The sequence below is a fragment of the Erithacus rubecula genome (assembly GCF_903797595.1).
Source record: "Erithacus rubecula genome assembly, chromosome: 5".
NCBI classification, from domain to species: Eukaryota; Metazoa; Chordata; class Aves; order Passeriformes; family Muscicapidae; genus Erithacus; species Erithacus rubecula.
Window position 1 is genome coordinate 25943126 of NC_136687.1, and position 25337 is coordinate 25968462.

The window sequence follows — 25337 nt, forward strand, 5'->3', positions numbered from 1 at the left end:
GCAGCAATTCGTACATTTGTGCATTGCGTGTGCATCCCTCCTTCCCCTGAGCGTGACACCTGCTGCTTTGCACCTCAAAGTCTCACTGCTTCCACGCGTGCTGCTCTGCAAAAAAGAAATCCCAGGGGGAAGCTGAAATGGATTTGAATCCAGCTCTGTGATTTAATCTGAGCAGAGGTATTAATGGCATCCCTGTTTTTAAAATGGGCAAAAGAGAAACTTGAGCTGGCTGTTATAGATGCTTTATTGCACACATTTCCCTGCAAGGTGGTGCACTTTGGTTGAGACAGACACATCCAGGCAGCAGCTGATAGAGCCAGAGGACACAGTCTCAAGCTGCACCAGGGGACATACAGGCTGGATATTAGGAAAAGGTTTTCACTGAAAAAGTGATAAAGTACTGGAATTGTCTGCCCGGGGAGGTGGTACAGTCAGCATCCCTGGATGTGTTTAAAAAAAGACTGGATGTGGCACTGGGTGCCATGGTTTAGTTGAGGTGTTATGGCATGGGTTGGACTTGATGATCTTGAAGGTCTCATCCAACCTAGTCATTCTGTGAATCCTTTCCCTTTCTATCCCAAATAATTTTTGCATTGTAATTGGGGTCAACAGACAGGTTGCTTTTATTTTGAACCTATTTGAATGTAGAATAGAAGGAGGAAGAGAGGGGAGAGAGGCATCTGAAAATCAGATCATATTCCAGTGACAACAGAAGATGACAGAAGGACAGCATGAGAATTTTCTATGGGGATGGTGAGAATAAGAAACTGTACAGAGTAAACAAGCCACCAATCTCTAACTAGGAACAGGAAAAAAAACCCAAACCAAACCCAAGCAAACAAAACCCAAAGAAACGCTTACCCCAATAGCAACAAAGTCCCAAGACCAGATGCATAAACTACTAGAGTCAGTAACACTTACTTCACTTTCCAACTGGTTGTCTCAGAGAGGTTAGCTGACACCTGATCAAAGCCTGCTGTTTTGGAAAAAAAGGGCTGTTTGCACTGGGGAGTGTACCTGAAAGTGTAACAGAAAACTCTGAAAGGGTAAAAACACCATTCCAAATCCCTCTGGTCAAGAATGAAATGTTTATCAGAAGTGTCACCCCAAACACTGTTTCTAATGGTGCCTATGAAAATATGATTTTTAAAATTATTTATTTGTGGGGTTTTTTTATTTTCTGTGTTTTTATTTATTCTGTGAAATTCCTTGAGTACTAGGGTGTTTTTTTTTTTGTTTCTGTGGTGTAATGTTGTACACCTCTTTTGCTCATCTCAACTTTTTCAGAAAATCAGTACTGAGCATAAGCACACTGTAGCTGGAGATGTGCCTGACCACTGCAGCAGTGCATTACCTGACTGCACGGTGCCAGGCCACTGTAGGAGGTTTTAGTGCCTGTTCCTTCACAAAGGAACCAAGCAAACCAAACAGCATCACCTCACTATCAGGGAATTCCCATTTGGCACAACTGAAATTGCAGTGCTGCACCCAGAAACAAACAGTGATATGGGAACTTGTCCTGGTCCTCAACAGGGACATGAAGGTGTGGCAAACCTTGATTGAGACTGTTAAATGCTTGTATTTTTAGACCTTTTAATTTTTCTGATTAACGAAAGCCTTAGAAGTTAGCCTCTGGTGGCTAAAAATCAGACAGTACAATTTAAATCAGAGGGGATTACTAAATGTGAAGGGTCCCATGTCAAGTGAAACATTTCTTTCTGTGATTCCTGAGAGGTTTTAGCCTACTAGAAATAGTCAAAGCTCTGTTTTTCCTGTCAGGCTTCATGGTGCAAATGTGGGTGGGATTTGATGATAAGTTTCAGTTTGCAGGTAGTTTTTGACACGTTACTCATTTTGCAAGCATGAATGTTCAGTGCAGTGCATTCAACTGCTTTGGAAACTTAGTTTTGCCACTCAAATCTCTTTTCAACATGTCTTCCATCCACTATATATTTTTAGCCTTTACTGCAATTTCAAACATTTATGAATTGAATGCAGAGGGAGGCTGACTAAAACAATACACATAGTTGTTTACAAGTTGTCTGACAGCAAATACATTGCCATATTTTCCACTATCCATGCAGAAATAGACTAGAGCAAATACAAATAACTAGTAGTATATTTACACAAGCAAAATACTGAGAAGTTTTGTAAAACCATTTGCTTCAATTTAAGGATGTGCAACAACCGCATATTAAAAATAAACTTAATAAAAGTTCCAATTTTGCAGTAAAAGCTCGGGGATGTTCCCATTCCTTTCATAAGCTATATTTCTTCCTCAGCCTGCAAGGTACATGAATTTGTTATCTACAGATGTGTCCTGTGAGCGTTTAGCTTTGTTCTGGGGAGAGGACATGGTTGGTTTGAAAATATATTAAGGGAGGAAGCTGCTTCTACCTTGGAAGGTAGAAACAAGCAAATGAATGAGTGTAGGCTAAAGAAGACATCTGTATTGCTTCCAAGACCTGAGCTAGTATTTCACTGAGGGCTGTATTGGCTTACAAGCCTGCTCACAGCTAACACCTGAATCTCTAATGGACACTGTGCTGCTGGGTGATGCAGACATGCCTGGAGCAATTTAGGTAATCTACATGTGGTGTAGATTGACTAGCTGAGTTGGAAGCAGCCTGAGAGATCTGCCTGTCCATCCTTTCTTACATCCTGGATTCATCAGATGCAAATAACTTGCTTGGTATCCTGATATATGCACATTTCAACCTCTTTACTCATCTATGTTGTTTTGCAATACCCAGGTGGGACATTTCCTGCTGCAGTTTGTCTTGCTGGAATTTCTTTTCCCATTTCTATATTGCCCTTCTTGAGTTATAAAGCTAAAACTGTATTCCTTAACTTTCTGCCCAAACCATAAGGGCTAGTAGGTAGAAGTACTGACTACAAGAGAGCTCCACATTTTATGGAGCTTCACTGAATCTTCTGTTCTGAGGCTATGATTTGGCACTTTAAAAGTTTTTTTTTATTTGTCTTTTTTGTCACAGTTGACAAATACTCAACTTCTGAGCAATCATTGTGAGGATAGACCTGAAAGGGAGCCTGTGCAGTGCCCTGCTAAAGTTTATCATGCTGGCTTGATATGCAGAGGCAGCGGGGAACTAAATTTCTCTTATTGGGGGTACAGTGGAGTACCTTTCCTTAGGCTGAATGCACTATTTCAGAAAACCTGGAATTAGACCTGTCAGCTGTTTAGGACTCAAGTGTTACAGCATTGACCTTCCAGAAGAAAGTCTCTGAGCTAACTTCAGTGTCTTGACAATCCTCCAAAAATATGGGACCCCTTTACTTTCAGCATTGGGCAGTTCTCTGAGAAGCAATCTAGATCAACAGTAAAAAGTGACCTTTCTACCCACTTGGAGTTGCAAAGAGTTCCCAAGAAACTTTCTCTCTGTCACATCCAGTTTTCATACACTGGGTATTTTTTTTCTGTGAATTAACTGTATTTCTGCAATTGGCATTTGTCAGTCCCAATTTCCTTTCTAAGTGCCTCATTTTGAGCCTTCTTGACTCCAGTGCATGTGCCTTGTTGCTGTGGTATTTGTTGTCCACCTTCTCCTGAAGACTTCATCTTATCACAGATTTGATTTAAGCAAGTATCTCTTAAAGCCCAAGCAGAGCAAAGCAACATAGGGAAGAAATTTTGTGTTAGAAAAAAACAAGCTTGGATTTTCCTTATTTGTGTCAGCTGACATGCATGCACTTGGAAAAGGTTCATTATTTCTGGGTTATGAAGTGTATTGAGGATATTCCAGGACAGAAAAGATTATAACTGCATTTTTCTCTTTGAATGGATTTTTAAAAATAAATTTATTACAGGTTTTGGTGAAATTAGAGTTGGTTCTCCCTTTTTGTAAATTGTATTTCAGCCGAGTAGCACAGAAATAGGAGCCACAACCACCCTATGAATGTCCATTTCTGATATGTACTCAGTAGACCATAGCCAGAGCCTTCCTGAAATGCTTCCTGGTGTCTTGAGAGAAGATAAAGCTAACATCACACTCAGTATTTCTGCTGACCTTAGCTTTTTTTGAAACCTCAACTCCTGACTTCCTCCTTCTATTATGAGCTTGCTGAATTCTTTGTGTTACAGAAGCTTTCTCTCAGGTGTGTGATCTAGGACTTTTTACTGCTTGCTTTAATTTTATCACTTAGTAGAAATTTGCAGTAAATGCCATTAGCTTGCCTTTTGTTTTTCCAGCTCCTACTTGAGTGCTGAGGCACCTGCAGTTTGTATATGATCCTGACAGCCCTTCAGTAGAGAGTGTTTCTGCAAACCCTGACATTTTATATCAGGTGTTGCTGTTTCTCATTTTTAACTTATCTTTTGCCCTCAGCCCTGACTATGATCAGCTTCATTTTCACCTCAGTAATCCCAGAACTGCTTTCACTCTGGTTTTCACTACCATCACATAGGCTGTCTTGCTGTATTCTCCCTGGAAGGTTTGACTGTCTCACTGCCCACTTGTCCTCTTCCTTGCCTCCCTTCTGGATGTTTTTGTTGCACTCCCCCTCCTAACCATCATGTGCTTCATTTCCTTCCAGATTCTGCATTACAACTGTAATATTCAGCAGCTGGTGAGGTCTAGGGCTGGGCTCTGGACTAAACAGATTTGCCAAGGCTATTGTAGACTTCTCACTTTCTTTTCTATACATTTTGCCATATTTCACAAAAATATGGCAAAAAATTTTCACAAAACATATGCTGCTATTTGACAAAATAGTGTCACATGCAGTGGATTGTCAGGTCAATTGTGAAAGCTGGACTGTTTAGAGCCCTGTTCCTTTTACTAATCTGCATATTTTTATGCTAACAGGTGAATTACGTCTTCAAGCTGCATTAGGATTCACCTGCAGAATTATTGTAAACCAGGGTGATGCTTTCCTTTGCACATGCTGACACTTTCTGAGATTAGACAATTTAGTAAATAATTACATAAAATTCATGTGTTGAGAACTGTGCAGTCCCATCTGATTACCTTCTTGTCAGACAGCAGCAAGGACAGGGCCACTCCCTCAAGGAAGGCAGACAGGACACTAAGGGAACCCCACAGCAGGAGGGGTCCATGATCCTGCTGCAGGTCCATAGCTGAGAAGGCAGGGCAAAGGCAAGCCAGGAAAATGGTCTGAAAACTCCTCCTTTGATCCTCCTGGAACAAAAATCTTCATGGCCAGACACAGTTTTTGAGACCAGCACTTCTCCAGCATGGCTCAGGCAGGGACCAAAGCCTCAAGTGTGACCTTAAAATGAATTCCTTGACCCATGTGTGCAGGTGGAGGCTCCAGATGAGGCTGATCAGGGACATCAGAGCTTGTTAGTGCACTCAGGGCCTTGATACTTCCCATGGTTAATTTTTATGTCCCTAATTATAATAATTTTAGTTATATTATTAGCATGATGCATCAGATACTTAAAGCTAGGCTTGATCTCTACTTCTAAGAAAAATAAAATTATGGTGAGTTCATAGTCCCTTGATGACACCAGCCTGGAGCTTTGTATTAAGACAATGCTGTGTGATATCTTTGAAAAAAGCAGGGCTACTCTGAGTGTGTCTGCTCAGCTGATCCTTGGCATCAGTGGGACTCAGATGGGTCATAACAGGGGGACTGTGCAGTTTTCCCAGAGTTAGTGCCCTGAAATTCAGTGGTTCCTGAATGTGATATGAATATATATTTAGAATGAATGCCGAAACGATCTGTAAGTTTATGAAATAGCTTCCCTGTTGAAAAAGTCTCTCTTGGTCTGCTGAGATTGTGAGGCCCATGTTTGTGGGTTTGTTAATGCAATGAAGTCACATGCTGCCTGAGCACAACTCTAACTCAGAATCATGTTACAGCATGAACAGTATTCCCCATCCAGGCACATTAGAACCAAAGCTCTTCTTCCAGCAGATGAAAAAGAGGATACTAAAAATATACTCAGAATTACAATCCATTTTCTTCTATTACAGTATTAATGCATCCATGGAATGACTAGAAAATGCAATTTATGTTTTTCATCTCTAGCTGCCCTGCAGACATTCATGGGAGATGCAAAATGTTGTTCTTTTTCAAAACAAAACATCAAGTAGAGGCAACCTATCACTGCACTTGTCATTCCCCTCAGGCAATATTCTGGGAAGTGGTTCTCAGTTTTCTTTGAAGAGATTATATGGAGGGTCAATAGCTGGCTGAACCAAATTCTTTCTTGCTTTGCATGCTTTTTAAATTTTTTATTGTTTCAAAATGGCTTTATGTTAGAAAGTTGACTTTGATCTTTAACGATTACAGAATTGGTTTCTAATGGAAATTTAAAAGAGTGAAAGTCATGAGACTCTGGGCTTTTTGGAGTCGGTCTCTACAAACATAAAAGAACAGAACAAGTCATTCTTTCTCTTTATTTTCCAGTTTCTATTTCTAACTCCTTAATATGAGAGTGGGAGGAACATTTATGACACACCAAAGAGGCAACTGGTGGTGTGAGATTTCTGTACTTCAGTAATGCACCAGCATGGGATTATGTAAGAGCTGAGGTCTCAGTATTCCCTTCTGGAAAAGCTTCCCCATTTTAAAGGATCATACATTTGTCTTTAAGAGGAGAAATTGCTCTGGAGAAAAATGGGGTCTAAAAACATCATAGCCACCAGTGTCAATACAATAATGTTGTATTCTGTGCAAAAGTGTCCCTGCACATGCTCTGATGTAGTTAAGGGTGCAGACCCAGACCTGTAAATGTTGATTGATGCCTGACTCTTTCCAACAGCTCAACAGCTCTCTAGATATACAGCTAGCATGGAAACTTGTGTCAGGATTTGTTCAGCTGAACCAGGAATTTGTGTGGATTTTTGAATTCTGATGTTTTGGGGAAATATTTTAATTTTTTTTTTTTTCTACTTGATTCTTGGTTATTCTAGATACTAGAACATTTCTCATTTCTCTGATCCTCTGAATTGTTTCGTGTGAACAATGACCACTAATAAGGCACAAAAGAGGTGATGGGAGGTGATGGGAACACATGGAGAGGAGGATTAAGAGAGTGTGATACCTCACCCAGTCCTGGTTTGAGGAACCTGGAACTGATAGAAAATCACATCTAAATAGATCCATAGCAGTGGATGGCTGAGGGAGGGTCCAAAGAGGGTCTCTGTTTGCTGCATTTCATAGGAGAGGAACAAGACTTTTCCTGTAGGCTCAGGGTGGTCCCATTCTACTGTGGGAGATTTGTTTCACATTTCCTACTTCCTTAGCACACACATACCCCTCAGAAAAATGAGTAATGGATAGAAAGCAAATGGAATTTAACTTAACTCTCAGTATGAAAAAATTAGATTTTAAAATCTGTGTATTGCAATTGAATCTGGAACATGATATTTGGGTTGCAACACATCTTCAGAGAGGACATGTTTAAGGATTTATTAAAAGTGCTTTGTATTTTGACATAGCACATCCATAATTCATGTAATTTAGTCAGGTTTCTGAAAGTGAGTCAGATGATGATTCAACCATTTTCAGCACAAACAGCCTCTGAAGTGTCATCACTGGAATTATCAACAGAAGTGCTCATAAACTGATGCCCCTGTTTTCCCACTTCTCTTGGAAGTTATATGGAAGCTTGAAACTGTAATACCTTCAGCCATGGCTATGACTGTAGCCCATATATCTCTGTCATGCTGGGAATTTCCTGAAATCCACTCCTGATATTGACATGCCTTTTAATTGAAGTCAGAACAGTCTGTAAATGTGGATTGTGAGGATGTTATTGTATAAAGACTTCTGAGAAAAACTTCAGAGATGGGTAGCAGCAAAGGAAACTCAATTATTCATATTGTATTATGACTTAAAAGAAATTCAGTCCTTCCAAAACTAGAGCATGAGCAAAATGAAAAAAAAAAAACAGTGGAAAAAGGACCTTTGTGATATAATCTGTCAAATTCACAACTGGGAAAATGTGAAAGGATTGTGGGCTCCAAGGGAGTAAAATAAGAGACCTTTTAGAAGGTACAACTAGCTTGGAAATCACCTTAACTGCTATTTAAACTTGGCTGTAAAAGAAACTAGGTTACTACAACGTGTGAATATCTTTTTTCCAATGTTCTTTAGCCTACATAGATATTTAAACAAAATTCTTAAACTATTTTTACCAGCTGTTGGACATGTGGCTAGCAGAATTGCTCATTCACCCACTTCCTAAATATTCAGCATATTTGCAAAGCATTTTGAAGGGATAGAGGAGAGAGCAGTCTGGCAATAATTCACTATGGTGTGGGGCTCCTTGTGACTGTTTCATGTGTTCTGACAATTTGGAGTATGTTTTATTATCAAGTCAACAAGAAAACAAAAATGGAAACAAAACCTTTCAGATATGCTTGTCCTCAGCTCTATGAAACAAAAATGTGTGGTGCCTTGTAATGAGGGGAGAGAGCAGCTGGTGTCTGGGAGAACATTGGATGCTGTAAATGCTTAGTGTGGTCCTAACTCGCCACTGGTACCACTGTGGACACTTGTCAAAGACAGGGCTGGATTTTCAGTGGTGATGTATTTATGGCTGCAGGTCACATAGAGCTGCAAAGCTGCTTCATGTGATCTGGTGTCCCCAAAGGAAGCTTCACATGAAATTTTGCCAAGTTGGCAGGCAGAGGGGGAGACCAGATTCCTACAAGTGTCCTCAGGTCTGCAGCAGGATGGGGAAGATTCACTTACAACCACTCACAGGCAGTCCACCAGAACTGAGTTCAGCAATTGCTCTTTTCTTCCATTTCAGAGATTCAGGTTTTATCAGGCAATTCCTAAGGTCAAAGGATTCCTGCTGTTGGTCAACTGCAGCTGAGGGCAAATTCTCTTCAGCTTCAAAGCTGCAGGTTGGCTGTTCCCAACTTCAATATAACAATTAACAATTCAATAGCAAGGTCAAGAAGAGCTTCCAAACAGGTCACTGAACTCTTTGGTGCCTGAATTGCAACCCTTGCCTACTAATTAGTTGCAACAAACAACACAAATATACATGAGGTGTTTGATTTAATATGAGAAGTCCAACCCACTGGGCAGCAAAAAGGGTGAATGGTGCTGTATGCACAGCAAGAGCTATGAGACAAACCACAAGTATCTGAGCACAGCATAGCTGGAAAAATGTTTGAGAAAGGATCCTCTCTGGAGAGTAATATGACCTGGACTGTGCCTTCTCAGCAGATCTCTCATCTCAAAGGTAAATAGCAAAAAACCAGTTCCCAGTGGCCTTGCCTTCTGCACCTGCAGCAGGCTCTCACACTGGGCAGTGCAAATGCAGGAGGGGTTCCCATGGGCTGGTTTGTCAAATTTTGCATGTGTCCTTCCCACCTTGTTGAACAATGCTGGAGCTTTCAGTTCAAATAAATCTGCACAATTATATGAGAAAAGCTGACTTTCATTCAGTTTCATGTGAAACCATTAATTTCCAGGCCTGCTAGGAATTTGTCTCTGTCTAAGAGACAAATCTCAAGTTGTGTTTCACCAGTTGACTCCTGGCTGGCCAAACAAGGTAGAGATATTTCAGTGCCATGCAATTTTCCCACAGCTCTGTGTACAGACTGAGTCATGGTGATTTGGCACAGAAGCCTTTTTAAAAGAGGGTTTAAAAATATAATTTTATGGCTTCGCTAATAAAAGGTTTCTAAAAGAGACTTTAAAGGTGTAATACTTTTAACAGCCAGAGGCAATTGGATTGCAGGTTAAAAAAAAAAAAAAAAGAAAAAAATCTAACATAGACTATAGCAGCAATTAAATGTTCCTCTTCTTCCATGGCCAAAAATGTTGTGGAATATTGACCAGCTCTTTGCCTGATTGTGTGTTGGTTTGTTTCAAATTAAGCATGTTGCTCAAATATTAATCTGGATGAAAAATAGTTTTCCAGTTAGTCTGTGACAGTGTGGAAGATTAAATTATTCAGAGAACTGTGTGTGTTCTCACCCCAAAATCTGACTGATTATTTTGTGAGTGCTAAAGTATTTTATGTATAAATGAGAGAGAAGGCGAGGACTTGGGGGGGCTTCTTATCCTGTTTTTTTCAGGTTACCTCTATGAAATTATTTCATAAAAGTCAAGAATAGTCTATCATCTAATCACTTTCAACAGGGTTATGTAACCCTATATGACACTCTTCCTTGGTAAGAAAAGATTATTGTTTTTACTTAAAATACCTCAAGGAAAAAGGAGATGAAAATATAATAAATACATTCACAACTTATTTGCTTCCAGAGTATGAATTGAAATATCTTGAAGACTTCATGAAAAATTAGCGCATTTTAAAAGCTAGAAAAGATAATATCTCGATCTTCTTAAATTTGTGAAACTTAGATTTTCTTGTTCTTTTACTTGCATCTCTCTCTGAAAGTATCATTTTCCCTGCTTTTGATGAAATATTTATTTATAATGCTTAACATATGTAGCAGGTTACATTGGATAGATCTGTATCAAAACGATATTTTTTTTTTCCCAGCAAATTGTTTTCTGAAACTATAAATGCATTCTATAGGGTTGCCAAGAGATTATTAAAAGGAGAGATTTAGGCCCTCTCAGTTGTTCTGGTTTTTTGTTTGTTTGGTTTTTTGTTGGTTTTTTTTTTTTATTGTGGCTTTTACCATGATTGTAGATTATTGACTTTTCACTTACATTGGGATATTCTAGGTGAGACAAAACATGACTTTCAAACAGATACATTTTTTCCTCAGTATGCCCCCAAAACCACAAGCCTTTAAAAAAACCAACATTCTAACTTTTCTTGTCATTAAATTCATTAGAATGATTTCTGGTCAATGAAACCCCTTTTTGTTTCATGCCTTTTCCCGTGGACTTCAACCAGGGCTGTATAACTGGTTTATTCACAGCACACCCTCCTCCTGGGCATTGGTGCTCAGTCTAGCAGCAGCACACGAGCATTTCTCACTCTGTGTGGCTGATCAAGGACACCCAGCTTGGTGCAATAAGCTTCCTAGCAGTCTGGGGGTTTGGTGATAACCTTTTATTGTCAGTGTGATGGTGCTTATGGCCCCAGGAAGTGCTGAGTAATCAGCTGAAGGTGGTGGCTCTGTAACAGTGGCTTTCTACACTGTAACACCTCTTTTTGTGTTGCACAGCTCCCTTTGCTTGGCACCTGCTGTTCTCTTTGACCAGGAGTGACAGTGTGTCCCAAGCAGTGACACCAAGCTTGAGTGCACTTCCTTAAATCTGCAGTCTGGCAAGGTGTACATCATCACCATCTAGCCTGTATCCTGAAAGTAACACTTAGATTTGAGATTTACAAGCAAAATCAATTGAACTTTATTAAAAACACCCAACTCATGTCCTTCCAAGGAGGAAGACTGTATATAAAGGAAACATGCACCTCCGTTAAACTTTTGAAAACCAAAAGTGTTTGGATGCATTTACTCTGGGAATGTACAAAGGCTTTATGTAGAAGGCACTTGGGGGGAAACATCTAGAAGCAGGACAGAAGAGTCACTCTCATAAATTAATTGTAGTACTTACTTACTTGTTGGCTGTTTTGTTTTTTTAACAGATCCTCCCATTATTCTATGGGCAGTCGAGCTTTTTCCCATGACAGTATTTTCATACCTGATGGGAGAACAGAGAGTGAACAGGCCATTCAAGCAATGTCACAGGAGAACGTTTTAGGAAAAGTCAAAATTCTTCAGGTAAGAAATTGTAAGTGGGAAAAATATTTAAGATGTGGTGGAAAATGGTCTCCAGAACATGTTAAATGTGCATAAAGAAGGGTTGCTTTTCCAATAGCCTTGGGACAGTTTCTCAGTCATGTTAAGTTCTCTGGCCAAAAACCATTGCAAGTAATTCAGACAATCTACAGAAGTTCCAGGTTTTGGTCTTGAAGGATACAGCAGTGATGCTGCAAACATATCTGCAGAAAGGTCTGTGCCTGTGGAACTCATCTGAATTGAACTCATGGTTTTGGCATGTCCTGATCTGTATGCCTAAGTGCTACATATGTGTTAATGAGAGAAAAAAATTAAGTCTGTGTTGAGGGCAGGGAATGGCATGCAGAGTGAGACTTCTTTGTGAAGCCAATTTAATTATATGTTTATATGTATTACACTTCTTTCTTCCTTTTTCTCACTACACTTTCAAAGGTCTTCATGGAAGATGGATTTGTTTCTCTCTCCAAAGCATAAACAACACATTTAGGTATTTGCTTCTAAAGAACTTTATATGATCCACTTTCTCTTCTTTCCAGAACTCTCTCCCCTTAGTGCTCAAATTAATTTTGTGCTTTACTCCCTGTGTATCTGTAAGATTCCCAGCTTTGCACCTCGAGAGAGCTGTCCTTCAGAAACACGTTGCACTTTATTGCTCAGGATGCTGACATATTATGTCAAAATGATGATAATTTTTTTATGCTGTGCAAGTGCTGTTTACCCTGAGGATGACTGGTAAAATACCATTGATTTCTTTTACCTCTGAAGTCTGTGATCCATCTTTCCTGGTGAGTGAGAGATCGTGCACATCAGACAGCTCCGACCTTCAGGATGGAATTGTTCCTGCCTGGTGCTGTCAGCAGACAGAGCACCTGCACAGGGCTAGCTGTGCTGACTGTGGATGAACTCTGAAGCAGAAACCACACTAAGACATCTCCAATTCCTCTGTGCTGGTTATTCAGCTTAAATTTCCCTGGGTCAGGTAGATTCAGTGCATGCTATTTTCCAGGCTGGAAACCATTATATGTGAAATGATTGCTGACTACAGGCAAAGACCTGAGGTATGTGGGCCTGTCCTGCAATGCCCTACAAAGCCCACTGACTCTTTCAGGCAGCTGTGCCCTCCCTATCTGTTGGATTTGTTTTCTTGGCTTCTGTATACTAGCTTTTCTCTAAAAAACTTTTCACTTCCAGAGGTGTTCTCTCTCATTTCAAAACTCAGCTTAAAATGCCCAATTTAAATTCCCAATGCCATTGCTAAACTAAGACACCTGAGAAAAAGTACAGTTAATGCAGTTGGTAACAACTGTGTTCACTAAGGAAATGCTAAATCAAGAAAATTAGAACAAAATGTCACCCTTGTAAGTCACAAAATAAGAAGCCAGTGGTACTCTCTTGCTCATATGAACTTTGCACTTTTTTTTAGTGTGGTTAATTGCATCTATTTTAAGGGACAATATTGTTTCAGCTGCTTGATGTGAAAAATATGCTTTCGTTTTTATTTAAAACTGAAGGATGGTAGTTAATTTTTGTCATATTGGTGTAGCTAGAATGTTGAATCACGGCACTGAAACCCAGCATGTAAGACACCAGATTCATTTTTCAACTCTAATGATGATGGTGAGAGCCACTTATTCATTCAGAAAAGAAATGCATGATAAATTGCAGTGACATTTTAAGTATTTACATGCTTACACAGAAGTTATACATTCATCTACATGTCCAGGGATTTTTTTTTTGTATACCCATGGAAAGACTCCCTACAATAAGCACAGGGACCACTTCTTGTATCTTAAAAAATTGCTGCCCACCATGTTACTTTTCCCATTTCTCTAGCCACAGTTTCTGCAACTGTTCCCTGAGTTTTAGGACAAAATCATACCAATATCCTATTGCACATTTTAAACTGACCTTAGAGTTGAGTCCCAGGTCTGATGAGTTATTTGGACGATCATTCCTGTTTGAAGGTTTTATTCATCCCATTCTTTTCCTTCTATTCTATCAACCAGTGTTTGCTACGGGATTTTGCAGTCACAGAAAACATTGCTGCTGTCTCCTGATATCAGAAACTTCTACCTACTTTGAAATCTGTTTCTGCAAGCTAACTCAAACTGGCAACATCTGTATTTCTTAAAGCAGTGGATTAAGAGGAGACAGTCTTCTCTTCTGAAGAGTACTCCACTCTTTGAAAGCTATTTTGTGCACAGCCCCAAGTCCCAAGTCATTGCTGTGCCCCCAGCATTATTTGGTTTTGCCAGGCTTGTATCTTGGGGTGGAAGCACAGCACTTGCAGTTTCCATTTACCTGGCAAGGTACTCTTGATGGAAGAATTATTGCCAAGATTCCATGCCCCATGCAGACTGCAAACTTGCTGCATTCCAAAATGAATAACAAAAGCTCTGCAGATTTTAACCCTTTTCAAGATACTTATTCTTGGAGATGGTACAGCAAATGTTCTTGGAAAACTTAAATCTTTTTTTGGAAAAGGCACTGCGCTAACAAACCGAGGAGACAGCACAGGGAAAAGGGTTTTGAAGTCAGAAAAGCAATGCAAGCCATTTAATACTGATGGTGCTGGATCTCATTCTGGGGATCACCAAAGTGTTTCTCCCTTCTTGTCTTGCATTTCTGCTGACTTTGGAGTGTTGATGAACCTGCAAAAAAATGTTGTGTGATGGTGCAAACTCCGTAGTAGTCTGGGCAGCTGGCCAGCCTGTGCACTGGTTCAGCTGCTTATTGTGGGAATTCTCTCTTTCTAATTATGCATGAAAGGTAAATTAGTTCTTCCTGGAATTGCTCTCATTTTGTTTTATTGCTTTTCAGATTGGCAGCATTCATCTTATCATGCTTTCTGTAAATGGTTTTGATCATGTTCAAAGGTTTTACTGTGTGCTAGAAGTCAGTGAGAAAAGCCTGACCTCTCATAAACCCCCACTAGCCCTTTTGTATCCTGAAGTTATTTTGTGTTGCTCAAGCCATCTGGTATTGTTATAAAAGCAGTATCTTCCTTGTCCTTTGGAACTGCTGAGATTTATCATTACCTTATTTTTAAGATCCAGTGTGGAAAGCCATACTGAACCTGCTCCCAGCAAGAGGTGGTACACAGGCACTGGTATTCTTAATGTAGAACTTTTTTACTTTCTGGGGATCTGTTGCTTTACTTGTCATACAGAGCTGTGAAGGAATGTTTAAAATGTAAATCTAGCAGTGTGTCAGAAAAAACTCCACAACCCAACTCTTGGAGCTTCATTTTACATCATTCTCTTCCAGAGTGGATTGGTTTTCTTCTCCCATTAAAGTTTCTTAGAACTATTTTCTGACATTTTGTAGCTGTGACTCTTCTTCCTGCCTCTGATATATGCTAGAAATGGTCAGCAAATGAACAGAAGAGAGTTTTTATTTTACAAAAACTGCAGCAAGCAAAATGGAAGCTTGTTTAAAACATTGATTTCCTGAAGTGTCTACACTATTCTTTCCTACTTGCTGTGATTATGCCATGGTGTGGCACTGCTACTGCCTTTGTTCTCCACTGCTTGCCTTTACTGAAATTATCCTAGGTCATCTGATATCTGTGTGGCTGCAGCAGTCAACTGCAAGAAATATTAAAGACTGACTGTGACATACAGCTTGTGGCCTTTAGGAACTCATGAGTTACATCTTTTTTTATTTCATGTGGTCTCTGCTCTCTAAAGCTATAAAGCACCTATTTATTATACAGATATTATGATAAAACATTTTTGTGAATTCCAACTTCTCATTCAAATGCAAAAGGACCACTTTTAAAATTCACATTTCCCTGATTTTTTTAATGTTGAATGACCCTTATAATTTTCTTTTTGTTAGACTTTATGACTGTTCAGTTTTGGATTACATTTCTTCTGGTCACTAGCATATCTCAGCTAATGACCAAGCCAGAATTTCCCTCACTGTGCATTGCACATCTAACAGCCCCTCCCAATATATCTTCTATTTCTTATTGCCCAGATCTCAACAAAACTACAAAGCCATTTTTTTCAAACATTAAAGGTGTTATCTTTTACCATAATGCTCTGATATTTTCAGAATTAGGAGTAAATTTTTACTTCATGATTGCCTGGCTTTGTATTTCTTAAAACTGATTTCTTTGTTGCCAAAACTTTCTAGTGCCACTGCAGCCTAATTGTTTTCCTCATATTTGAAATTTCTTTTTGCTTTATAAACGGAATTAATAATATTTTTCTAAATCATTCTAGCACTTCTTGGGCAGATCCTCTTTTTTCCTATGATCACAGTAATCCCTGAAAATGAGCTTCCTTTCCAAGAAAGGGAAGTTTTCCTTCCTTGCATCTGCTTTGCTTTAGGAGAGACTGATGTGACAAATGCCTCAGATGCTGTATCTTCAAGCATCTCCACAAAATCTTCTCTTTACAAATTATCATGTGTAAGTGATCCATCACCATTGTGCACCAGAATCTTCATTAGTGTCTGGATTTGTTGCAAATACACATCTCCAGGGCTCCATTTACCAATCTCCTTCACTGTTCTATTTCAGTCTCCCAAAAGGTTTTTTCAAATGTAACACCCCTCATCACATGCTACTCCAACAGTGGACAGTGGAATAGTTTCTACCCTGCATCTGGTATCCAAAACATCTGTGCCAATACTAGTTATTTTCCTAATTTGCTATAGGTTGCCATGTTAATTTTATACCTGGATTATTTTCTAAAGCTGTACCAATATGACTTTTCACATGATGCTTTCCAGTTTATCCTCTCCTTGGTTAAAAAAAAAAAATCTTATGTGGGGTATTTAATTTGTTTAGATATGCTGCAGATTTTCTAGTTTGGATTAAGAAGAACTAACTTCCATAGCTCACCATGGATTAGGTAAACTCTCTTCTGAGCCTGGAAAAGAAATTACAAGAAGAATATGATAGAGGTGCCTGAAATCATGAGTGGAATTGATAAAATGAATAGAGGACAATCATTCTGTCTTTCACAGCATGAGAACACATGAACAGCAGTTGAAACTTGTAACACTTCCAAATCAAAACAAGTATTTCTTTAAGCAAAGTTGGACTGTATAAAAATTCCTCAGATGCCACAAATGATTGGAGCATTTATAAGTAACATCTCATTATGGGCTCACCCTGTTCTTATGTATTTTTATGTATTATTTGATTTTTGGGTCATTCTGAGAGACTGTAAAGGATCAAGTGGAATTCAACACTGTGCCTCTTTTTAGGACAAGTATTAATTAAGTAATTGTTTTCTATTTATGTATTCTAGAAAACTTAATTAAGTTTTGTTGTATTTAGGCATTGCAAACAGATCTGAAGAGTAGATATTTGGGTTGAAGGGAAAATATGGCCAGCATTTCTTCTAAGCCTTGTTTGAATGGAACCAGCTGAAATAGTACACTCTGTTTTAATGAGTTTTAACTGAAGAGAATAAGCAGCTCAGCAGATCTAGTTTGGATTCACTCCAGGCATGAAGCCCTGAGAACGATGTTGTTTCAGGGGCCTGAATCCAACACACATGCAAGTAGGCACAGACACAGAAGAGGAGCCAAATGGGAGTGAGAGAGGAGATGTACAGCCTGATCTGGGCTCTTTGCCAATTAATATGGAAAACTTGTTCTGTGGCATTTCCTATGCAAATGCAAACAGTGCTTTGAAAGTCTGGGCTTCTTTTATCAGCTGCAGGTGCCAGACAGTGCAGAACAATTTTACTTAGGAGCTTTATTCCTTAAGTTATTAATGGGAAGCTGGTTAAATAGTTATATAGTATCACATTTTAGAAAGTTGTTTTGCATAAAATAGAAGGGGGCCTATGTCATGGCCCAGTTACCAAGGAAGATTTTTAAAATTGGATGAGTGCAAACTTATAATTTTTTTTCTGAATTCCTAGTATTTATTTGCCTGTATTAGATGTGCAGACCTGCCCCTTACCTCACTAATCACACTGACAGCCACCCAGGTTGTGTGTGGATAGATAAACTATCAGGAATCATATAGAAACCTCATGGATCTTACAGAAAAAAAAAATGTGGGTGAGGTAAACCTGGCTTGGATCTCATCCTCAAGCTCCCCTGAGTGTGGTGTCTCCAGCCCCTGCTTTATGGTATGGTGTTGGGGGTAGCTGTGCTGTTTTGGTGCTGACAAGGTTTGTTAGTCCTGTGGAAACCTTGATCCTCTGGCTGCAAACTGAGGGACCAGGAATATCCACTGGAGCTGCTAAGGCTGGAAGTGGGAGAGGCAGGCATGAAAAGTTGATCTCTTTGGTTCTGCTTCTCTTTGGCAGATTTCACAGCAAGATGGTGGTTTCTGGCTGCTAAATTACAAGTCTTCTTGTACAAACCAAGAGACTAAGGTCTTTTGACTGAGCCCAATATGCATCTGTGGAGATTTTCAAAAGGTTATTTAGGTATGACTCTGCAATAGCAGAAGAACAAAATGCCATGCTGCCTGCAATTTCTAATGACTGGCATGGCAAATAATCCTCCTTAGGCAACAATCATCCACAAACCAGCACAGGGAATTCTTAACTGCAGAGGATTTATGTGTTCAGAAATATATGTCTAACTGAAACTTTTGAGATATTTAAAGATGCTCCTTTTCAGCTATTATGGCCTCTTTTCAAAGGTCTTGTATTTTAAACTGATGTATCTCTCCATCTCTGGGTTAGACTATCTGAGTGCTCTCCAAAATAAATTTTGTGGGTTTTTAATTTTCTTTCATGCATGATGTGTTTTCAGAATTTTTATGATAGACCAAGTAGAAAATGCATTATTGTGGAATTTTTCTGAGAGGGTAATTCCATTGTAGCTACATTATAAGCACATTCTAAAAAAGACCACGAAGCAGGTTTAGCATTACTGTTTAAAAGCAATAAGAACAAATTTGCTCAATAGTTGTAATGAGCTATTTGAGGTTTTGACATTTGGTCATTTGGTATTTAGTGTCAGCTTTAGAGATTAGAATACACCAAAAGAAACTGGCCAGTGGAGCTTTTTATTTTTTAAAGATAAATTTGTTCAAAAAAGGCCAATAAATAAATAATACAGAGAAGCACCTTCTGTTCTGGAAGGGTGAGGGTTACTAGAGTTTGTTCCTCAATCTTCAAACTAATTTATGCCAGTCTGAGCAAGCAAACTTTTAAAGCTTTGAAACAATTTTAAAAAACCACACAACCAAAAAACAGTGATGACTGTGTGCAGTCCATAAATATTGAGGATAGTATATTTCTTGGAAATATCAGGAATTACATTTTAAGTTTTTATATAAAACACATTGTTATTGCAGAGCCCTCAAGCACTCTTGATGGTAATTAAAAAGTCCATTCTTTTTCAAGCATAGACCTTTCTCCACAGCTGCTCCATCACTGAACTTCCACCTAGTGCTGCACACACACTCACATCAAGAACTTGTCAGAAGATCAGAAGGGTAACACACCATCCCTTCCTCCAAAACACACTGCAAGCAATATGTTAATGTGTGCATGTTCTCACCATGGAATAGATGCACAGATCCTTACTTTCCTGGGTGGTTTCTCAGTAATGCTAATAGTTCTGCCTGGGAGAATTATTTGTCTAAGGATATGACTTTTAGGAAGAAGAAAGGAGCAATCTCAACTTAGAAAACACATTATCAAATTAAGACTTTTTCTCTGAAATAATTTTATTCTGGCATCAGAAGGCCTTCAGGAATAGGGCAGAATTAAAGGCCTCACATGATCTCATACAGACCATTTTGCCCACTCCAGCTCCCATGTACACCATGGAAGCATGTGAGATTTCAAGTCAGAGGGTTGCACTGCTTGCATAAAAGCCTGCAAGGACTTGGTGAAACCCCTGCCTTTAGACTATTCCAGTAATCCAGGTGGGAATAAAAATGTGCCATTCAGAACTGCCCACTATGCCAAAATGCTTTATGATACAAATGTCACTACTTTCTGCCAAAATTCAAATGGGCAAAAATAACTAACTCTAACTCAGTGAGGAGATTGAGAAAAGCTATTCTAGCTTTTAATAACATTATTATGAGGAGTTTCTACATGTCATTTTTGTTTTAATGGTTCAATAGAGAAATTTCTTAATGTTTCTGGGATAATATAGATAAACTTGATATAAGAGTCCAGCCCACTAGGAACTATGGCAAGAAAGACTAAACTGAGCTGAATTCCTTTAGAGGATATCTTTCCTTAACAACTCCTCATGTGTGTGCTGTGTTACTGAATCTGTGCTATAGGAAAAAAAAAAAAAATCTTTGTTTTACCTCCTATCTACTCCAATCTTCCACAGCTCTCAGCACAAACTTCTGTCAGGGTACTGACAGAAGTAAGTACCTGACATTTCCACTGAATAGAAGCTGCACAGTTGAATTACTTGTTCATAGTACCACAAGACAAAAATGGGAGATCACCTTTGAAGAATTTTCTGTTCATGAAAAACAGCAAAGCAGGAAAATAACTCCACGGTCCCTTCCTTCCTAATTGAGAATGATTCCCTGAAATATTTCAGGAAAATAATATATTCATAAATGTTCCTTGCTCCATGTTCTCCTTCTAGAGAATGTCTTCTCTCTTTTGCAAAAAGTTCACATTCAAAGTCTGTATGGCACATGTCTCTGCAGTAGCCAGGGCTGCAATTTCTGTAACTCACCCTGCTACAGGACACATAGTATATGCTTCTTATTTTATTCATCTTATGCTTGATGTAATTAGAGAATACTTCCTTGTAACCCCTGAGAGAAGATTGCTTCAACATGGAAAATAAGTGGTGGGAAAGCTCTTTTATCCATTAATCTCTTGCATGTCCCCTGCCTAAACTTCTTTGTGCAACAGCAGTGAGTGGCAGTGCTCGTGAGCATGGGTAGACATGAGTTTGTCTATTCTTCCTATGAGATCAAGCATTTAAAAGAGCTGGGTTTCCCCTGCTTTGAGAATTTGCCTCTCTAAGGCAGGGTAGTGCCAAAGCCTTAACATTTAAAACTTATGATTAAACATTACAGTAAGGATACCCTTTAGAAATAGATATGCACAAGATGCAGGGTTTGGGGGCTGGAAAAGTAAAAGGTTGCCTTTTGGGGCAGGTTTAGTTTCTCAGTGTACACTCTTCTCATTGCTCACAGCAATAAGGCTTCATAGTTAGCTTTTATAAACAAAGTCTTAACTTAGAATATAGATTTTAAAAAGAGATCGAGCGTTTCAAAACTCACAGTAAATTTTCAAAAGTTGGCAATGCTGTCAAGATCTTGATCATCCAAAATTAGATGTCATGTAGTAAATTCCTTACTTTAGTCACCTTATGGGCAGAAAGAAGAGGGGGTGCCCACCATGTCGCAACAATGTGAGCTTCTGGTTGGGTTTTTCTGTTTGTTTTTTTGTTTTTTTTTTTTTTTTTGTCCAGAGTCAGAAGTTGTTCAGAATATTTCTGATCAGCTTTCAGGCAGAGAAGAGGCACTTGCTGGACTTGGCTTATTTTGCTTGTAATATAAAGACTTGTTTTGTTTGTTTTATTTTTCTTGTCTTTTAGCAACAGTTGGCCAAAAATATCAAATTTGGGCAGCCTCCACAAATGACAGTTTCTGTGAGGACCATGGGGGAAGCAAACTCCAGCACAGAGGATGATGCATTGCTCAGCAGCCCCATGGAGACTGAGACCCAGCAGGACACTGTGATCTCAGACTGCAGCAATAAAGTAAGCACTTTACATTGACATATCCATGGCACTAGAGCAGTGCTACAGCAGCAGAGCTCACTGAGGTGCAGCAGATGTTTCCAGCCAGGCGTAGCAGAGCTCAGTGGGCTGTTTTATGGGGGAGGATCTCTCAGCTTGTGCTGCTTGGCCTGGTGGGAAGCATGCTCTTGGCATCCTGAGCCAGGTCACACACAGTTACTGGTTTGAGTGTTTGCTCTGAGCTTCCAGCAGTGCCGACATTACTTCCAGTGCTGCTAGAACACAGGACATTTTTCTAATACAGAAAAAAATTTAAAATATGGACTTCCCAGCAAGCAAAGTTGTTCACAGCATCAAATACCAAAAAGTAAAATTCCAGAATGAGAGGTGTGTGAAGCCTAAATCTGTAAAACCCTAGGTTTTAGAGTAAGTATGCATATTTCTCATGGGCAGGAACCAAAGGTGAAGAAGGGAGAGAAGCATTTTGAATTGTTCCCTAAAATAAAATTTCCAGTATAATTCAAATAATTATTCAAATTATTCGTGGATACTTTATTGCTGTGGGCATTTAGGTGTCCAGAAGGATCTTGTTCAGACAGTGAAGAAACATGATGAGTGAGGAAAGATCTCTGGAAATCCTCTAAGGCAAGACTGGCTCACTGTGTTGCTGTAATGGCAGAAAGGAGGAGAGTGACAGTCTTCCATGCCTGGAGGAGGCTGACTTTGTGCCAGGGAAACCTTGGGGAAGGCATCCAGCATGCCAGTCTCTACACACAGCCCTTAGGATGCTGGGACACCAGGGCATGAGCCTCTGCTGGTGTTCACTAACACTAGTGCTGGCTGTGTGAAGTGCAGAGGCAGCAAGGGCCCTGTGCAGTGCATGCCTGTGCTCTGCCAAACACACAAGAAGGGAGATTTATGGCTGAGCTGGCCCAAATTCTCCATCAGTCTTGAAGGGACAACACAGTTTCTCTGTGACCCCTTCTTTCATGGCTGTGGTTCAATCTGCCAGGGAGCAGGTAGGACCTGCACACCTCTCCCTTGGAAAGATAAAAATTAAACCAGATTAAGGTCTATTTTTTTTTGTCTAACAAGTACTCCTTCTGGTACAATAAATTAAGGTGACTCAAGAGCATCCCATGTACCTCAGAGCACAAAGTGTGCAGTGGGACTGTGGACAGGTGTTGGCCATGCACTGTCTCCACCCTGATGATAGGTGAGTCTGTGCTTGAGATAAACACAGATTCTCTGCAGACAGCCTACTTCTTGGGTCCTGCAGGAGACCTTAGTGTCACCTGGTGACTTCCAGCTCAAAGCATACAGTAGTTCAAACACTAAAAAACCTGCTAGAGTATTTTTGTGTAACACACAGGGAAAAATTCAGTTCTTGCCACCTACTCTTTAAAATACTGCATTCTCCCTTTGCATAATTCTAAACACTGAAGGAGTAATCATCCCTACTCAGAGGCAGTTGTAGACACAAACAAACCAATTTTGCATGGATAGTGTCAGCCAGAGCACTCGGTACTTTCCTTTTGTTTCTGCACACTGATAATTACCTGTGTTTTCAGAGATTTCTGGTGTATGGCAGCTTCCCTGGTTTCTGCTCTTGTCTCATCTGCTGGCCTTGTAACTCCTTGGCATGCCTGTCTACATAGGTCTTGGGGGATGTAAAGAATTGGTGGCCAGGACCATAAGATCTGCTCTACTTCAAACAGGTTTCCTGTGATGCTTTGTGCCTTCTGGTTTTCCTGACTAACTCGGATTGGTGGCAAGAGCTCTGGGTTTAATTTAACCTGTAGTTGTGAAGTTGAGCTTTTAGCCCTGATTTTAACAATCATGTGGTGTAATGGGATCCCAACCACACATTAGGTTATGAAGTAATACTGTGATAGAATGATTAAAGCCAATGTTTCTGGGTGTGATGAATGCTGCTTCAAACCCTGTGCCTTGAAAATTCCTCACCGTGATGGCTTGGAGAGGGACAGTACCTAAAGAGTCCCCATTGCTCTGGGGGCACTGTTAGCTCTGTAAAAACAGTAATCAAGAATGTGGAGTTGAAACTCCTTGCAGCAGAGGGAATGCCTGAACAAGTTAGTATCTTTTTTTTCCTTATGTGTAAGTAAGGAAAAAATAAAATCATTAAGACCTGATCAAAATCCTACAATGCTGTGCTCTTTTGTTTTGGAACCTCATTATCTTGTTAAGGAAGACTGAGTGTTTTGCCTTTTGTACTGCTTCATAGACAGCAGTGCTTCAAGGAGCAGTGAAGACAAGCTCAGAGCATGTAGGAACAAGAATTGCCTATCCATCAGTCCTGAAGTGACAGGAAAGAGGGAAAAATCCTACTGTAATATACATGATTTCACAACTCCTTTGAATCATATTTACTAGATCCTTTACATTTTAATACTTGTCTATGGTAATCTTTTCTAGACCACTGACACTCCAGATTTCTTGAGAAAAATGAATTTTCTTGGACCGGGACATGAAATGGAAGAAAAGGTAATAAAACTTCTACACTTGGTTTGCACTGAGGTATATTCAAATTTCAGGTATTAGAAGCCTAGCAGTTTTTGTTTTCATACACTATTTGATTGATCATCCAATATTTTGTGAATGCTGTGCAGTTTTGGAGCTAGTAAATCAGCAATAACTGAGATTGAGAAATCTCAAGAGCTGATTGCAGGAAACAGCAGAAGCCAGTCTCTGCCAGTCTTACAGCATTCCTTTATTTGATGTATTAATCACAGAGTCATAATTTTCATAAGTACTTCTACTACTTTGTTATGCCTGCATGTAATTCAATAAGCATATGCAAAATGTTCCCTCAGCTTTTAAGTAATTGGTTCCCTGATTAGCATATGTTTAACCTCAGAAGATTACAGAGCTGTCTTGAAAACAATGTATGTGATTTCTTTCCTTACAGAAGATGTTTTCTTTTTTTATTTTTTCCCCCTCTGTCTTCTTTTTCCATTTGTGTTATGCCAAATGCAAGTCTTGGGATGATAGCTTGATGACTTATGGAAGAGACAGATGACAGGCTCATTCTTACATGCCCAGACATACAGTTCCACTATTTATTCACAAAAGAAGTCTCACTGAATCACTTTGCTTATATTTGCACTTTCTGAACCCAAGTATTTGAAGGGCATGAAGAATAAAGAAATAAAGCAGCCATCAAAGCCAGTGTTGTCTTACTTTAGTTTTTTGCTGTGTGGTGCTGTTTTGGACAGCTCCACATGACTCTGGGGGGAAGCTTTTCCACAGGCACCATGCCAGTCTGAGATCCAATGCTGCAGTCACCTCCCATGCAGAGATACAGCTCTGTAGCTGTTCTATTATGATGCTTAGATAAGTCAGTCTGATTTGCCTTCTGCCTAAAGTATATAATCTAAATTATTTAAAAATGTAGATCTTATTTCACAGTAAGCAAACTTTAAAATGTCCCAGTGTTTGATGTTGCTTAAAACCCTGCTTGTGCCTTTTCCATTCCCAACAAGTTCAGAGTGGAGCTGAACTGTGAAAAAAATTCAATAGAATAGTCTAAGAAATTTTTATGAGAAAACTATAAAAATATGTAATACTGAAAATGGGAAAATATTAGAGCTGCAACTTTCATGTAAAAGTGTGTGATTTGTATAATGGAAAGCCAGGGCTTCAAATCTTTTCTGCTAATGATTCCTTTGAATTCAAACCTGCAAAGATGTGTGTGTAATTTATTTATTTATTTATTTATTTATTTATTTATTGGAACAAATAGCTTAATAATAGTTTCTTGTGTTTGTGATACAAACAGGTCACTCCAGCTAAATCAGCTCGGCCAAAAAGACAGTTTTCCTGTTCTGGCACAATTGAAACAATCAATTTGGATTCAGTTCCTCAGGCTCTTGCTCGTCTAGACAACAGTGCAGCTAAGCACAAACTGTCAGTGAAGCCAAAAAAGCAGAGGATGTCAAGACAGCACAAGAGATTGACAAAGGTATTAAATGACTGGCCTAACAGTGAGAG

The 25337-nt window shown here is 39.4% G+C and overlaps 1 protein-coding gene across 1 annotated transcript in view; it reads left to right on the forward strand.

The window, feature by feature from the left end:
* The window catches only part of CRACD (capping protein inhibiting regulator of actin dynamics), a 104042-nt gene that overhangs the window by 65963 nt on the left and 12742 nt on the right, over positions 1-25337 (forward strand). Inside the window, 4 exon segments of the mRNA XM_079306119.1 lie at positions 11519-11654; positions 21183-21347; positions 23763-23831; positions 25126-25308. Coding sequence (XP_079162245.1) covers positions 11519-11654; positions 21183-21347; positions 23763-23831; positions 25126-25308 — 553 coding nt within the window.